This window comes from Dromaius novaehollandiae, chromosome 9 (genome assembly GCF_036370855.1).
Source record: "Dromaius novaehollandiae isolate bDroNov1 chromosome 9, bDroNov1.hap1, whole genome shotgun sequence".
NCBI classification, from domain to species: Eukaryota; Metazoa; Chordata; class Aves; order Casuariiformes; family Dromaiidae; genus Dromaius; species Dromaius novaehollandiae.
This window is the reverse complement of record NC_088106.1, coordinates 16085035-16100124: the sequence shown is the minus strand read 5'-3', so window position 1 is coordinate 16100124 and position 15090 is coordinate 16085035. Positions and strand designations below refer to the sequence as shown.

The window sequence follows — 15090 nt, the reverse complement described above, 5'->3', positions numbered from 1 at the left end:
TGCAAACACTGATTTCCCTTTCATCTTTCTCATTTGCCTTTTGGAAGAAGAGGAGAGACCAGGGCAGGTCATGTATGATGGGAGAGCTTGGATGAGCATGCCAGGGATTCAGACATGCTCTGGGAAAGTTATGCCATACAGTTGCCGACTCTGGAAAGGAGAATAAAGGAAGTGCTGCATCTTTATAACAAATGTTTATCATAGGGCGGCATCGTGTGTGTTAAGCATGAGAAAAGATCATTTCTACCCACCAGATTTTACATGTGGGCATGCTTTTGAAGATGAGCAACCACAGTTAAGAAACAGCTTTGCCTCTGAATGTAGGCAGTGCCTGTATATTCAGGGGGTTAGCTAGATTACTCTCCGATTACAACTAATACACATTACAAAGTTATAGTAAGACATGTCTGGCTTTAATCCAACACCCATAAAGGAGAAATGGTTCATAAACCAGTTTGCCTCAAAAGAACAAGTTGAGTTGTTTATTAATTTACCCTTCTCCTCCATTTTGACCTGGGCCTGTTGCAACGGCTGCTATCTGAACCCATTTGATGATTCCCTGGCTGGACAGGCAGTATCCTCTGTCCTGAAGATATGTGAAGGCTGGGTGTTGGCAGCTGTCTCTCAAAGCACTTTGCACATCTGCATCCCTGAATCTCTCTTTGTTACTGGCCCAGGAACAGGGAGATCATTGTATTTGGCTTCTTGAATGGAGCCTTGGACGAAGGTGGATCAGTAGCTTGGTCTTGCTTTGTGTTTCACACGGCAGAGAAGAGCTTTAAGTCATAGCTCTAGTTTGGCTCACAGAGTTGTTGTCCCTGTTGTTCTTCACGTCCACCATCTGCTGTTGGTGATGCCCAGGGACCCAGACCCCGGTGGCAGCGCTGGACAACACACGAGGGCCGGCAGCCTCCGTTGGGAAATGCACCGGCTCCCCCTGCGCCGGCGGCCGCAGCCGGGCTCCGCCGTCAGCCTGGCCGCTGGCGTGCGTGGCCGGCGCGGCGGGGGAGCGTGTCGGCGCTACATCAGGCGGAGGGGCAGAGCTGTGTGCAGGGCAGACGGACAGAGGGCAGACCCGAGGGCAGCCGGGGCCGTGCAAGGCCAGGCCAGGCCAGGCCAGGCGGGCGGCGAGGCCGGGCCGGGCCGCAGCGCCCCCCCGCGGCGGGCCGGGCAGGGCAGGGCGGCCCCGAAACGGCGCTGCCCGGAACCTTGTTCCGCGGCCCGCGCGGGGTGGCGGAGGGTTTAGCGCCGTCCCGCCGCGCCGCCGTCCCGAGGAAGCGACCGGGGGGGGGGGGAGGTCCCGCCCTTCCTGTTCCGGTCCCGGCGGCGGAGGCGGCGGGCCGCATGGGCAAGAAGAGGGGCGCGGGGCTGGGCCGCTGCCTGCTGCGGCAGCGCGGCCTGGAGCGCCGTGGCGCCGCCTCATGGGTAAGGGGGTCTGGGGCGGCCTAGCCTCGCGGCGGCGGGGGGCTCGGGGGAGGCCCGGCCCGGCCTGGCCTGGCCTGGCCTGGCCTCACGGCGGCGTGTCGTCCTGCAGCTGCACGCTAGCGAGGTGGGCGGCGAGCGCGGCGCGGAGCGGCGGTCGGCGGCCGAGCAGAGCCCACTGGAGGAGTTCCTGGCCACGGCTGAGCTGGCGGGCACCCGCTTCGTGGCCGGTGAGCGGGGCTGGGAGCGGGAGGGGGGGTCCAGGGACCGGGACGGGGGGTGGAGACCTGCGGCTGCCGGCCAGGACCGGTTCTGGCAGCAGAGAGGACCCGGGGCCAGGGAGAGGGGCTGGGATGGGTGTGGGGCTGCGATGGGGCGGGCAGGGGCTGGGGGTCCCGGGGCAGCAGTGGCTGTCGGCAGGGCCGGGGCGGTGACAGCAGCTGGGAGTTGATGATGGGAGCAGCGGGGCAGGGACGAGGACAGCAGGCTCTGCGGGTGACTGCTTCTGGTCTCTCTCGTCCTCCCCACAGAGCGACTGAACATCCAGTTCGTGTCCGCCCAGACCCGCACCGGCCTCCTCACGGCCCAAGAGGCCCAGCATGTCCGACAGCTGCAGGAGGAGAACCAGCAGTTCCTGCGCATCCCTCGGAGGCAAGTCCTGTTCCTCCTGTGTGCACCAGGAGTGGGGCTGGATTCAGCCTGGCTGTGCCGAGCAAGCTCAGCCCTTTGGTGGCTGTGACCTGGGGGACTGTCCTTTGCTCCCCAAACCCTATTTTTGGGGAAGCAGCTACCGGGTCTGCATGGCAGACCTACAGCCACAGGCGCCTGCTGGCTCTGCAGGCGTTGCCAGCCCCTCTGCACTGATAGTGTGGAGGCACTGCTGGAGCTGCCGCCTCTGTGCCCCAGGCTGTCCCCATCTGGCAGGCCTTCCCGCAGCTCTGTGCTTGGTGGGCAGAGAGGTGAATTCCTTGTCTTAAATGCCCTGCAGATGTTAGCTGGGGAAACCAGCTTTGTGAGCTCTTTTGTGTATGGAATAGCATCATATCGTTTTAGATAGCGGAGTTCAGAGGGAACAGGGAAACTAGGGATACTTAAAGCTGCTGAAAACAGGTGCATGCGCATGTAACTACAACCCTCTCAGTGTAGCTGAAATGTTTATTGCACGTGTTCTTTTTGGGTGCTTATTGCAGTGATGCTATTGGTATAACTGCACTAGAACTTCTGACCACTTCCTCTAAAATGCGATTGCTACAGGCCACACTGGGATAGGACAACGCGTGTGGAGGACCTGAAGCAAGCCGAGAGAGACAGCTTTCTGGAGTGGAGACGACAGCTTGCCCAGTGAGTATGCTGCTTGTGTCTGTGGTGAGTAGCCAGTGGGATTTGTAGACGAAAGGAGCAGGCGGTTGTATTTATGCTTACTGGAGCTATAAGGATAATCTTGTCAGCTGCTCCCTGTACTTTTTCTGAAAGTCTGGGCATCCCAGCCACATTGTTTTGCTGTGTGTACAAGTTCTTGCAGTGTTCACAGTCAAAATTCTTGTAGTACCTACCTGTACATGTTTACTTCTCCTTTTCTAAATTGTGTCATCTAAGTTGTTAAAGACAGTGCATTCAGCATTGCCGCTGTGATGACCTCATGTTCAGGGTGGGGTGTGATGTCCCCTAAATGTGTGTTCAAAGAGTAACAGTGCTGCTCTGAATTTCTAGAGTTTGGTGCTGGTGGCTCGTGCTGGTCCCACACTGCCTCTGCTGGCCTGGGAGGCTTTACCTGCACATACAGAGTGAACCCAAGCTGGCCCTGAGCGCTCTGGCTCTGGTAACAGTGGGTCAAAGCTTGTTTAGAGCCATTTCAACTAGTGTTTCCCAAATATTTCCTTTTTACCAGGTGGATCCTGACTGAATAATAACTGCTAGCATTTGGGATATCTCTTCTGATGTGGTTCAGTATTGTGTCTCTGAAATATCACAAGTAGTCCGTTGATGAGCTTTTGCCCTTTCCATCATTTATCATTTCTCCATTGGTATGGTAAGGAGCCATTATGTTACTATTGCACCAGTGACACTGGCTGTTTTACCTGGACATGTGATTTGTTTATAAAACCAGCAGAAATGGTATCAAGCGTTAGAGTCTGATTTTGACAGCTTCCTCTGGAAGGAAAGCCTTCTGGATCTAAGGAAGAACTGGTGTGATTACTGCCTGACATGGCCTGAATATGGTATCTTTTCTCTATTTTTCCATAGCCTTGAGGAAGAAAAAAATTTAATTCTAACCCCATTTGAACGAAACTTAGAATTTTGGCGTCAACTTTGGAGAGTCATTGAAAGAAGGTAATGGGTATCACTGTCTGCTTTTGAAAGTTACTGTTCAATGTTTTTTCTTGAATCGAACCAAAGCCTTTGAATCAAACATGAAGTGTCCAAGCACAGGAAAAATAAAGTACAGTTATTAATGTTTCATTATCAGCACTGAAGTGATTCTGTTTTGAAGTGATCAAAATATGCTGTTGGAAAGAGCAGCAAATGGTAGTGCAGTTCTGGCTCTCAGCGCTGCAGTTCTGCTCATAGGTCGCTGTGTGAATCTCTGCCGACTCTTCAGCAGCTGCAGCTCTGGCCTCCTCCAGTAACTCCGTGTGGGAGGCGCCTTTGAGAATGTCTTTTGCCAACATTAACACTTGCCCCTCTCTCAACCGCACAATCATACCCTGACATTTGAGGGCAAGAGACAAGAGAGAACAACTGAGTAACATTTGGAAAGAAAGAGCCTCTTGATCCTTGGCTGCTTGCCGTGCAGAGAGATTGCAGGAGCGTACAAAAGACAACAGCCTGTCATATCACAGAAATAGCTTTGTTTGCTGTACAGAGCTGTAATACAATAGGAGTGCTATCTGCTACTTTAATTTAACTGAGGCATTTCATTTCACTAGTAATTAAGTTTGAGATCATCTCTTCTGATTTTTGTTAAAATTGAAAAATACTTCACCAGTGAGATCATGATGAGCTGATCCTTTCACAGATGTGTCTTTGTATGGTCTCACTGGTGCTACTGGGGTTTTGGCTGGACGAAAGCTGGGTGAGGAGCATCCCCTGCTGTGTATCGTGATATGGAGTGTATTGTATGACTGGGACATGTTATTAACACCTTCCTGCTCTTATTGCAGCTCTTTATTTTTGGTAAGGTGAGGATGCAGTCTCGGAACAGAACAGGAAAGTCGTCCAGTCCCTTACCTTGCTAGTTAGATTTGATCAATTATCAGCCTTTTCTTGTGTTTGTTTCAGGCTAGTTCCCAACAGTGTGATTGTCATTTCTCTTTATCTCATCCCAGTACCATGGTGTTAGTTTTCTATCATATTGATCTTCAAATCTCTGTAACTGTTCAGTATCTCCTTGAACCCTTGTGGCCTATTAAACGATTCCCTTGGGGGTTTTATTGATATTTATGTGCAGCTATCTGCCTCTTGAGGCTTAAAATTCTTACAGTCTGCCCGTGTTGTTCTGAAGCTGTTCTGAGTCAACAGAAATCCCTGTCAAACAAATAGAATCAGCTTGTGACAACCAGTATTTTAAGTTATCCACCCTGAGAAGTTCTAGTGGAAGAGTATATGGTTAATTCTTTTCTCCCCTCTTTTTGAAAAGAGAAAGGACTCTATGGATGCCTCTGGTACCTGAAGCCAGTGCATTTAATTTGCATGTAGAAGGGATGAGTCTTGCTCATCTATATGATGGCACGCTGGTGCCTTGATTTGGGAAGATGGTTCCTAAAAGCATGCTTGCGAGGCCTCGTTTGCATGGGGAAACAACTGTTCTATTGAAATCTGAAACTAGTTTTTTGCAGTTCTATATTTTTAGTGACAAGAAGAGCACAAACAAAATTTTGAAGATGCCAGTCAAGAAAAGCTTAGTATCTGCAGGTCATTTTTGGGGGATTTTGTACATCTTCCTCCGTGCAAAGGGGACAACAGTGTTCTGGAACACCTTAGTGTGTAGGGAAAACCATCTCTTCTTCCTCTCTTTAGCCATTGGGTGGCAGTTTCGGTATGAGAATAGACTGAAATAAAGTTGCATTGTTACAGCTTTCAGTAACATGCTAAGTGATAGAAAACCAATACTCTGGTTCTTACCCGCTGAATATTTCTAAAGAACAGATGGTGAAACTCGCACACTTGCTTTTCCTGTGCCTGCCTTAAAGGAGAATTAGCCAAGCGAGACTAGCTGAAATATTGTACAACAATACTGACTTGTGGGATAAGCATGGCTCTGTTGGGGCATGTGGGGCACTGAGATGCTTTGTTAATTCAGTAAAGGTACTTAGCAGGATAATACAGTTGACAGTTAAAACAGTTAAGCAATTAAAATTCATGACAAACCTAAAAGCAAATGATACGCTGTGCCTTTTTGCCACCTTTGTGACTGTGCGAGAAAGAGTACTTAACGAGACTTTCTTTTATTTTTGCAGTGATATTGTAGTTCAGATAGTAGATGCTAGAAACCCCCTCCTGTTTAGATGCCAAGATCTGGTAGGTAAACCACCTTCTTGAATGTTACCTTCATTTTATTTCTGATAGTTCATGTGTGTAATTTTTGTTACAATGTGTTTAACCCACATAATAGCTTGAAGCTGTCCTGCTCTTTTGCCTAACTGGATGCCTTATTTATGCAAGTGTTCCAGCATCATCAAATTTATTTTTTTTCAAAGCTTTTTGATGCCTCACGCAAAATATAGTGGGTTTGGAGGAAGTTTTGCAGAAAAACTGACTTTTTTGTCCTCTTTCCTGTTTTGAGGAAGCTTCAGTCATAGCAGGATACCAGTCTTTTATTTCATCTAGCTTTGCTTCTCATTACCCTCTTGAAGTATCCACACTTAGAGGCAGTGTTCTGTTTAACAACATAATGGAATAAAAGTAGATGATTATTACTGTTCTGAAGGAGAAACGTCAAGAATTATTGAAGCGGCAGCCTTGTAATATAGACTATAAAACACTGCATCAATGAACTAGAAGTTTGCTCAAATAGTTAATCTTTAGACTTTCTGCTGTGAGGTCCTGGTTAATATCTTGACATAGATCTAAGCGGAGAATGTGTTTGTGCACATGGCCAGACATGACCTGTGTTATGGTAGATGCATGCTCCAATCTGTGCTTGTAGCTGTCTGCTGAACACCCGATCCATGTAGCCCAGCAAGCAGCAAGCTTAGCTGCACTCATATGTAGATCAATGAGGTTAACTTGCCTTGCTGCTTTAATATCACGTGGGGAGGAGCCCAAACCAGAGTACTAACTAATCCTTCTCTTTTTTTCTTCAGGAAAATTACGTTAAAGAAGTCAGCAGTGACAAGGAGAACATGATCCTGATAAACAAAGCAGATTTGCTGAGTGAAGAGCAGCGGGCTGCTTGGGCACGTTTCTTTGAGACAGAAGGTGTTAAGGTGGTGTTCTGGTCAGCCTTGGCAGAGTGCAAACGGCTAGCAGGAGAAGCTAAGGTACTGTAGATGACCGGTTCAAGCTGGGCATGTACTGACTGCCTCTGATAACTTGCTTTGCAATTATGCTCGTGATGTAATTGTGTTCCTTTCTAAGAAAGGCACAGCCCTTTTCTTAGGGATTACTCTGGGGACCTATGCAGCTGTAAAACAGCATTTTAATAGATTCAGAAACAAAAGTGAGGAGAGTAAAATGGTGAATAAAGTGATACACCCTTCAGTCACTGTTCATAGTGCTTGCAACTTCTCTTTCAAGGCTAAGGAAATGATAATAATATTGAACTAGAATGTAAACTTGGAGCTATTGCTGAATAGCTACAGAAACAGCCCTTGCAGATCTGTTGGCAAATTCTACCTCTTGTTTAATGAATTGGAATCTTTTCCAAGGGGGATGCTCTAGGGAACATGTATCTTGCACAGGGTTTTTCTTTCCCAGGGAGGGGTGGCATTTCTTAGAGAACCTAAAGTAACTATGAGAAACTCTCTTTGCCTAGTGGAACAAACTGTGCTACTGCCTCAAGTTACATGTTTATTAATAAATGCCAGTTTCAGGTTTTAGTGGTTTCATTTGTTAGAGCCATCACTATTCAGTTACGGAATATCCCCTATCTCTATCCAGACATACCTAGTCTGTACAGCTGGCTCACAATTCTTGGATAAAATATTTTTACAGACTGATTTTTAAAAACAAGACTGAAAGTGTTGGTTCTGTTGTTTTTTTAGGGGGAAAAGTCAAAATATTGTCATGAAGAGGTCTTTTTAAGTGTGAACTATTTGCAGGGAAAAAATGTAAAGAGTGGGTCTGAAAGCAAGACAACTTGGAAGAGTTTTAATGACATATTTTGACCTGAAACAAAATATTTTTGTTTTGAACTTTGTTTTTCTTTCATTCCTATTACTAAGAACAGTTGATAATTTAAAAAAAAATTGATGAGCTCTATTGCTGCTGTTTATAATGTTGCTCTGTGTGTGCGCACATTCACAGTTGTGCTTCTGGAGAAGACTTCTAACAACTTCACCATGAAGCTAATAATGGAAGCTAGTGTTGTCTTTGAATTTCATCTGTGAAATACTGTTCTCACAGGGACTAGACACAGAAGATGTAACAGAGGACCCAGGTGATTCTGAGTATGAAAGCTCCAGTCAAGAAGATGACATAACACAAGATAGTGCAGAAGGCGCATGCACAGACAATGCTTTCCAAACTGATAATGGAGTTCTGGTCAGTGATGATGACAGTAGTGATGAATATGAAGACTGTGAAGATGATGAAGAGGATGCCTGGCAAACCTGTTCTGAAGATGAAGGTGGGGGCAAAGTAAATACTACTGCCCCAAAAAGTATGGAAAACAGAACTGATGGTGCTGCAGTGCAGTGCATAGTGCAAGAGCAGAACAGGAACATCAGGAACTTCAGTCATCTAGTACAAAGAAATGAACTGCTGGAGATATTCAAAACCATGCACAATGGACCAAGGGTGAAGGCTGGGGAAGTAAACGTTGGGCTGGTGAGTTGGAGCTTGTGCTTAAAATGGGACTGGCTTTATAGGAGCTTTAATTCCATATGCCTTCCATTGGAAACATTCATCTTGTAGCCCATTTTTTTTTGTAAGGATAAAAAAACTATCGAATACAAATCACTGAGGATTTTGTGCATGGATTAATTCTGCAGGTTGTTGGAACTCAGTATTCCAGCACTGCTTGACTTGATTGGTTAGTACTTTAATAAAATACTTTTGTGTCAGAGCTCTGCAAGTCTTCTGGCATACCCTTGTCTAATATCATTGTTACTGTTCTACTCTGTCATATAGGTGGGTTACCCCAATGTTGGCAAAAGTTCAACTATCAACACAATCCTTGGAAATAAGAAGGTGTCAGTGTCTGCTACACCAGGCCGTACAAAGCACTTTCAGGTATTGCTAACAAAGAGGTTTTTGGTTTTCGTTTCTTTTCTTTTCTCCTCTCCATTTCTTAGTAGAAGAGAACTTAATTATGAGCTAGTTGCTACCATGTGGACTTGCTGAGAACTCTGCCAACCTAAACTCTGCCTGGTGGAGTTGGGTAGGAGAGGGCTGGACTTGGCGTAAATCATTTGAAACTTGAATTCTTGCTTTCAAACTGTTGCTGCAGTTTGAAAGTGGCTCATGAGAGGTGTTTTGCAATGGGAAATGTTTTCTGTGTCTTGTTTTCAGTTAAGTAGTTTGGGCTTCCTTTTCAACACTGCTCTTGAGGAGAGAACATTGGAAAACTGAGTGCTCCTCTGAAAAGCTAAAGGTCAAGATTTCAAACTATCCTCCTTGTCCACAGTTGGTGCTCTGAACAAGTTCAGGGTTATTGTTGCTGCTGTTGTCATACTGATCAAACTGTTAGTTTTGAGATGGCAAGTCCAGTGCTGTTATGAGCATTGGGGCATTTTTACTTGTGCAGTCTCTCACCCTTTTCAAAAGGTCCAATGCAAATAAGGTTTCTGGAGTGTTTATTCTTCTGATAGACAGGCTGTGGCCCATCAGACTAAACAGCTGAAGCTCTTGCTGCCCCCATCCGGACACCCTATTTATGAACCTCGGAAGTTTTGCTGTCTTCCACACAAGATTTCCTTAATTCACTGGTTGGGGCAAGCAGGGTGGATGTCTGTGTTGGTAAAGTTTCTGCTTATTCTCATCTGCACCTTTGTTTCATCTACACATTTGATCTTCTGTTCCTTTTTTCTCCATGGACACTGACTTGCTGTGGTGAACTCGCCTATTATTTATTGTGTAGACCCTGTATGTGGAGCCTGGCCTGTGCCTCTGTGATTGCCCTGGTCTGGTGATGCCATCTTTCATCTCTACCAAGGCAGAGATGATTTGTTCTGGAATTCTGCCTATAGACCAGATGAGGGACCATGTCCCACCCATTTCTCTAATATCCTTTGCATGGGATTTGTGAGGGTGTCTGATAGTGTTGGGTATGGAATATGCAACGTAGCATGTTCCAGCTCTGCTATACAAGCATGTGTGCTAATGTGTTCAAGGCAGTGGGAATGCACACTGGTTAAAACAGGCCTGCTGTGTTGGTCTTACTCCACCTCTTTCCGAGTTTATCCCATTATCAGATTTGCATCTTTTTTTCTGTTTGGTGACAAAATTCAAAAGTCACTCTTAGCACGTGCTTTTGGAGTTGTTAGGTCAAGATTACTTGTGTAGCAGAAAATCACCAGTTGGTTTCCTTCACTAGCTTATGTTTGCCAGCATATCCCACGAAACATTTTGGAAGCAACCTATGGAATAAATATCATAAGACCCAGGGAAGATGAGGATCCAGATCGAAAGCCAACAGCTGAAGAACTGCTAACGGCACATGGATGTGAGTGCTGATCCCTTTCAAACCTATTCCTTAAAATATGAATGGCTCCTGAACACAGACTTAGGAGAACTTTTTTTGTGTCAAGCCTGACTCAGGTTTGTCATGTGTTGAACTTCCCCATTAGGACTTAGGGGCTAATTACTGAGGGAAAGGTATTAACAGCTGATCTCATTTATGTGTTATGGTGGTGCTTTTCCGGTTTCATGTGACAGATGTAGTGATGGTGATCAGAATGTTAGTGAAAAGCCCTGCCTGTCTATGTGGTGTGATGCCCTATTCTTGAAGCTACCCGTGGTTCTGTGGCACTCGCATCCTTTTAGATACCTCCTGTTAACTGTACCTTGAATTAGACCTGGAAGAATGCAGAGAAGGTTTGTCCCTTGTCTCGTGCTCCGTTTGTCTTCTGAATTTTTATTCTGTGATGCAATTAATCCTTTCTGGCCTTAAAAACTAAAAAGCCGATGGGTTTGTGGAAGTATGGAGATGTTAGATCTCATCATTCCTTCTGGGCTAGGATGCTTCTACAGTCTGCCCAGAGTTAGCAGTGTTTCCTTTTCTTCCGTGCTTCCCCCTACTACAAGCCTCTTTCTGAAGGAGGTTGTGTGAGAAGGTATACAAATGTGTATTTGGGCAGTAGAGAAGTATGTGTTGATTCTCTTGCTGTGCTGACACAAAATGTGCTTTTGGATTTGACTTCCAGGTATGAGAGGCTTTATGACAGCTCATGGACAGCCAGACCAGCCAAGATCAGCTCGATATGTGTTAAAAGATTATGTCAATGTAAGTTCTTCCTATGTTTGGGTTTCCTTTCCTGATAGGAGGTGAATTGAAGGTTCCTCTAGAGCATGAAGGAGCAAAATAGTGAATTATGTTTCTTTGATAAGATTGCAGTATGTTAAAATATTCTTTAGGTTGGGCTATTTTTAAAGTTTAAAAAAACAAATGGGATGTCTGCTGCTGATTACTCTTAAGAAATTATATGAATTGTGCTAAAAGGAAGTACCAGCTAAATAAATTATTTCCTCTCTAAAACAGGCAGCACATGTCTCAAATTAACCCATTTTGACTAGCTGGGTCAGTATTTGATTAAGGACTGCAGTTCCACCCTGAGTGCTCTAACCCTGCATGCTTCTGCAGCACCTTTCAGCAACTTGTTGTTATTCTTCAGCACTCCTGAGAGTTTTGTAATGTACTTGTTTTGCAGCTGGATGAAGTGAAACAGTGCTCTCAGGCAGAATAGAGGGTGCTTTAACTTAGAACTGGAGCCAGTGATCTGACTGGGAACAGAACCCAGGTGTACTGACAGTTATCCACCAATGTGAGCCTCTGGACTTCGGGGCCCCTCTTAGCTTTGGAATTGATCTTTATTCTCTGGGTCTTTCTCTGAGTTTTTTGTGGTGGTAATAACTGTATCCCATTGCTTTCATAGGGGAAGCTGTTATATTGCCATCCACCTCCTGGTGTTGATCCAAATGATTTTCAGCACCAGCAAGAAAGATGCCCAGAGAGCGTAACTGTGCAGGCCAGCGAAAAGGTGAAGCCTGAGAAGAATACCAAAGCAAAACAAATCGAAAATGTGGTAGATAAAACATTTTTCCACCAGGTAAATTATGGGGGAATTTCTTCGGGAGCTGTTATGGCAGCACTGGCTTGTCATTGGGAAAAACAACTTTGGGGAAAGGGTGCTAGGTTGAGTTAATGTTGTTAGATCCTATGGGATCTGCACATAATTTCTACCCAAGAGCTCTGTTCTTTTTATTATCTCTAAAATCACTGGGAAAGTGCTAGGTGACTGAAAAATGGCTAAGGAGGTGTGCATAGTTGATTTTAGAAGGTCAGCAGGGTGACCCTTGTCATTATGGGCCTAACATCAATCTTGGACAAAACAGAAGAATGACTGGGAAGACAGAAAATCAAGGAGGGTGGTGTGATATAGCAACCAGCAAGGAATGTGGTTTTGGAGTAGCAGGTCCTTCAAACTAACTTTCCTTTTTTGAGAAGCTGGCATAATAAGCTTCTCTAAGACAATTGATTTAGTACACCATAAGTGTTTTGATTCAGAAACTGAAATCAGATGGAAAGAATAGAACATAAACTGATTTAAAACCCAATTGAAAAATTTCAAAATGCAGTGCAAACTGAGAATTTCTCTTGTAAGCTTCTCATAACGTCCCAGAGGGCCCCATTTTTGCCCCTATATTACTGAAAATCTTTATTAATGGCTTGGAGCAAAATGTCAAATCCATAACTGATTAAGTTTGCATAAATGACAAAGTTCAAAACAGTGTTTAACAATGAAGAAGATGGGTCACTGCTAGTGTGATCTGTTTTGCTGGATTAGCTGGACATGAACAGTATTTGTTTCAGCACGGATAAAGATAGTCATGCATTTAGGAACCAAGAATTCAGGCCCTTTTCACAAGCAATGGGCTGTTTCAGAAAACTATGATCTGAAAAGAATTTTTGGGATTACCAGACTCTTCCTCTGGCTGCACAGAGCACCAGCATGGTTGGCCGTGAGCCCCTACAGTACCACCCACGCTCCAGACTTGAGCAAGTTATTTTCATCCCTGGCTTTCACAGACGCCAGATTTATTTGCAAAGACAATTTGTTATGGGCAAAGCAGAGACTCTGAGACTCAATCCTAGAGCTGTAGCTAATGTCTGTTGAAAGTCAGTGTCTTGTATATGTTCCGCCTCTGCTTGCAGAGGTGAACATTGAGGACCTGGTGCAGTGGGGCATGGCTGCAGAGAGAGCTAGAAAGTACTGGCAGACTTTGACTCAACTGCACAGCATGACCTTTCCTACAGCTCTGGAGCTAGGGCCTGAACAGGTCTTGTAGGGTTTGAGCTTGCCTGTGTCTGGTTTTATTAGCATATTTGTTCCTTGTGATTGAATGTCTTTTCATTAGTTGTTGATGACTGTCTCCTCTTCCAGGAGAATGTTCGTGCTCTGATGAAAGGTGTCCGGGCTACAATGGGGTACCGGCCTGGCAGTGGCCTTGTGTCTGTGACTGCACCCAATTCTGAGAATGCTGTAGGAAAACCCTGGAAAAAACATGGAAACAGGAACAAGAAGGAGAAAGTTCGCAGGATCACTAAGCACCTGGAGGCCTAGCTGTGGTGCTGTTATCTGGTCTTCCCAGGTCAGGGACTGCACTGTCTTGCGTGCATGAATTGAGGAAGAAGAATAAGTGGGCATCACTAGTTCATCTGAACTCTGTGCCATGGATTGGCCCAGGCAGGGGATTGAGAACAGGCTCTGATACTTGGAGCTCATCCCATTTGAGAAGAAAAGAGACCTGGCCATTCGAGTCTTCTGGAGGTCAGCCAGCCCAGGCAGTTGACTGTTGCTGAAAAGCCCTTTCAGTGGGAGAAGAGAGAAGATGGCACGTCGGAATATTTTTTCTTCTATAAAGGATGTATTTTATAGCTGCTGAGATCAAACAAAGCCCTGTAAAACTGACTAAAATGTTTAAATAGTTGAATCTTAATGAGTGACACTTATTACATTTTGAGACACTATCACTAGTCTCGTTTTTTTAAACCTTGTTGACTTGACAGAACACTTTAGTATGTTGAAAATTGAAGTAAAAGGATCTTTATTGCCCTCTTCCCTCTGCTCTACCAATCCTACTCTGAAATCCCATACTGAAACCACATCCTGTCTCTCAGCCTAAGGCAGAGCACGGCACTGTGAACCATGATGTGACACTGCTAGTGCAATGGAAGTGCTGCTTTTATGTCCTTCACACTGAGCTGGTATCAGTTGTTTTTCTGTGTGACTTCCTGTTGGTATCTTAAAACACTAGCCCTGTGCGACTGGCAGAAAACCTGGTGCTAATTTGTCCTGAAACATTTGAGTTCCTATATGCGGTTGTGTTCTGTCTCACTGAACTCTTACACACTGATCTAATCACAGAAGTGTCATAATGCCACCTTTTTACATGTGCATCACTATTGGACACTAAAAAGACTGTACTGACTTGGGGGATGCACAGTCTTACAGGTTTAAGTGAGATTTACTCCATGGCTGCCATGCTGAGAAAATGTTTGTGTACTTGGTCAGTGCTGTTCATCCCCAGCCCAGCATAAGGAGTAATGATAGTATTGGAAAGGCTTGCAAGGTTGATTTGTACTTTGCTTTTAGGTGGTGAAGCAAAGTAACAGATGCAGGCACTCATCTCTGATACAAGGCAGTGTTCTGTCTCTTTTTTCTGTATTTTTTTTTTTTTTTTAATTACTTCTGTACTTTGCAGGAGATACCAAGGCAGCTACTAAATGGAGCCACAGCAGGCTTAGGGCATGCTGACAGGCTTTTTTTTGGCTTTGTGACCCTTTGTCTGCTTGCCCTGTACTACCAGTTTCACTGCACTGTGTATGTGAAGGGTCCCCCGACAGCAGAGCTCTCACCTTGGCTTCAGTTTCCTGTTGAATCCCTCCTCTGAAGTTCTTAATTACAACATTGGAGGGAAGGTATTTCCCTGCCAGCTGTAAAACTAAAGCATAATTTTATTGAACTAAAATGGTCAATGGCATTTCATGTTACTGTCCCCTAAAGGAAACTGGATTCTTGGAAGGGACTAGGTCTCTTGGAGAAGAGGATTTTTGCCTTTGTTTCCTGAAAAGATTGTGGTTTGACCAAATCAGTCTCTTATCAGACTTCCCCACCCTCCTCCTCATAGCGATGGTTTGTGCTTTTAACCCTAATATTACTTTAGGGACCTGTTTAGTTAGAGATGCCCCTCTCTTTTAGTCTTGCCCTTGTTGGGATCTTACCTGTCAAATTTAAGTTTATTGGGGTATCCTTTGTTGAAGTTATTTTAATATTTCTTTTGTTTCCC

At 45.1% G+C, this 15090-nt stretch overlaps 1 protein-coding gene across 2 annotated transcripts; it reads left to right on the top strand.

Moving 5' to 3' along the window:
• Positions 1 to 1271: 1271 nt before the first annotated feature.
• Positions 1272 to 14772, top strand: LSG1 (large 60S subunit nuclear export GTPase 1). 2 transcript variants are annotated; one of them, XM_026097542.2, is made up of 14 exons: positions 1272 to 1425; positions 1535 to 1652; positions 1953 to 2073; positions 2677 to 2763; positions 3667 to 3753; positions 5880 to 5940; positions 6726 to 6902; positions 7987 to 8409; positions 8713 to 8814; positions 9662 to 9805; positions 10123 to 10246; positions 10947 to 11026; positions 11676 to 11849; positions 13185 to 14772. In XM_026097542.2, the coding sequence occupies exons 1-14, from the start codon at positions 1345 to 1347 to the stop codon at positions 13362 to 13364; spliced, it is 1959 nt and encodes a 652-aa protein (XP_025953327.2). In that variant the 5' UTR covers positions 1272 to 1344; the 3' UTR covers positions 13365 to 14772. The 2 variants fall into 2 exon arrangements, with proteins under 2 accessions (XP_025953327.2, XP_064372886.1); XM_064516816.1 differs by lacking the exon at positions 9662 to 9805 and having other exon boundaries at positions 10132 to 10246.
• The last annotated feature ends 318 nt before the right edge of the window (positions 14773 to 15090 follow it).

Coding starts and splice junctions, on each gene's coding strand:
- LSG1 (XM_026097542.2), top strand. CDS start 1,345: ATGGGCAAGAAGAGGGGCGCGGGGCTGGGCCGCTGCCTGCTGCGGCAG. Junction 2,074..2,676: donor TTCCTGCGCATCCCTCGGAG/GCAAGTCCTGTT, acceptor CGATTGCTACAG/GCCACACTGGGATAGGACAA. Junction 5,941..6,725: donor TGTTTAGATGCCAAGATCTG/GTAGGTAAACCA, acceptor TTTTTTCTTCAG/GAAAATTACGTTAAAGAAGT.